Genomic DNA, 1,108 nt, shown 5'->3' with positions numbered 1-1,108 from the left:
AAAGCACTTATAAGAAACAATACAATGACCATGAAAATGTTTCATGTCTATTTTTAGTTTTTTACTCTTCAAATGTTGAAAGGGTTGATAGGTAACGAATGAAAGGGTAGACAAACAGCTTGCTTCACCATATTGAACATACGATTCGGGAAAAGGCTATTTTTTCAGGGTCGACAAATTTATTTAACGAGCCGTACCGGTGTTGTCCTAGACAACTCACTTTGAATGTGTCATCCAGCCAATTTGAAATAAGCTTGATGTTGAAAGGGGGTACTAGGGGAATGGGGGAGAATGAGGGGATGGCGGACGGGACCTCCGAAAAACCGACCTTAGAGAGACTGATTTTTGCTGAAAAGGTGACCCTTAGAGAGACTTTTTGAATTTTTTTTTTTCGATTTTTGAAAAAAGTCTTACCCTTAGAGAGATTTTATTACAATTTTTTCTCTGGAAATCAAAATGATTTTTCCGACCCTTAGAGAGACTTTGAAAGGTGGAAAACCCGACCCTTACCGTCTGCACTTACCCATCATCCATTTTGCCTAAGTACCACCCCCCCCCCGGGTGTCGAAATAAAGAAGTAAGAAAGACTGAAGAATTGCATAGTTTAAATGGGCGTTCAAATTCAAAACAGTGACTGGATTAAGTTTGAACTACTAAGACTTTATCAATCAAAACAAACAGAGCGAATATATTTGTGGAGCAAAAAACTTAGAATACGAAAATTTTATACGACACACAAACACATGAAGAGACAGGTAGTTACGGATATCCGAATATAACTTAGTTTCCAACCCAAGGCTGTAAGATCTAAATCGATGTAAGTGTTCACTCATTCATTCATTCATTCATTCATTCATTCATTCATTCGTTCATTCAGGGAGGACGTGATCAACTCAATCAACAAAGCGGTAGACAAACGTGAAGAAGGGATCGTCATCAAAGATCCTTCATCTATCTATAAACCAAGTAAACGAAAAGGTGAACAGCTTTTATATACTTCGGCCAAGAAACTTAAGATAACATTTAAACTGGGGTTGGCAAGATAATTTGCTAAAACTTAGTCGTTTGATATACCTAAATTACCCAAGTTTCCTTCTTCTTTACATAA

At 37.1% G+C, this 1,108-nt stretch overlaps 1 protein-coding gene across 1 annotated transcript in view; it reads left to right on the top strand.

Moving 5' to 3' along the window:
* The first annotated feature begins 608 nt into the window (after positions 1 to 608).
* LOC136820387 (uncharacterized) overlaps positions 609 to 1,108 on the top strand; it is a 24,681-nt gene continuing 24,181 nt past the window's right edge. The window contains exons 1-2 of the mRNA XM_067076573.1: positions 609 to 643; positions 878 to 978. Of these exons, the coding sequence (XP_066932674.1) occupies positions 609 to 643; positions 878 to 978 (136 nt within the window). The remainder of the gene's footprint in view (positions 644 to 877; positions 979 to 1,108) is intronic.

Source organism: Clytia hemisphaerica, unplaced genomic scaffold (assembly GCF_902728285.1).
Source record: "Clytia hemisphaerica strain Z4C2 unplaced genomic scaffold, Clytia hemisphaerica genome assembly, whole genome shotgun sequence".
Lineage (NCBI taxonomy): Eukaryota > Metazoa > Cnidaria > Hydrozoa > Leptothecata > Clytiidae > Clytia > Clytia hemisphaerica.
This window is presented reverse-complemented; position numbering and strand designations above follow the sequence as displayed.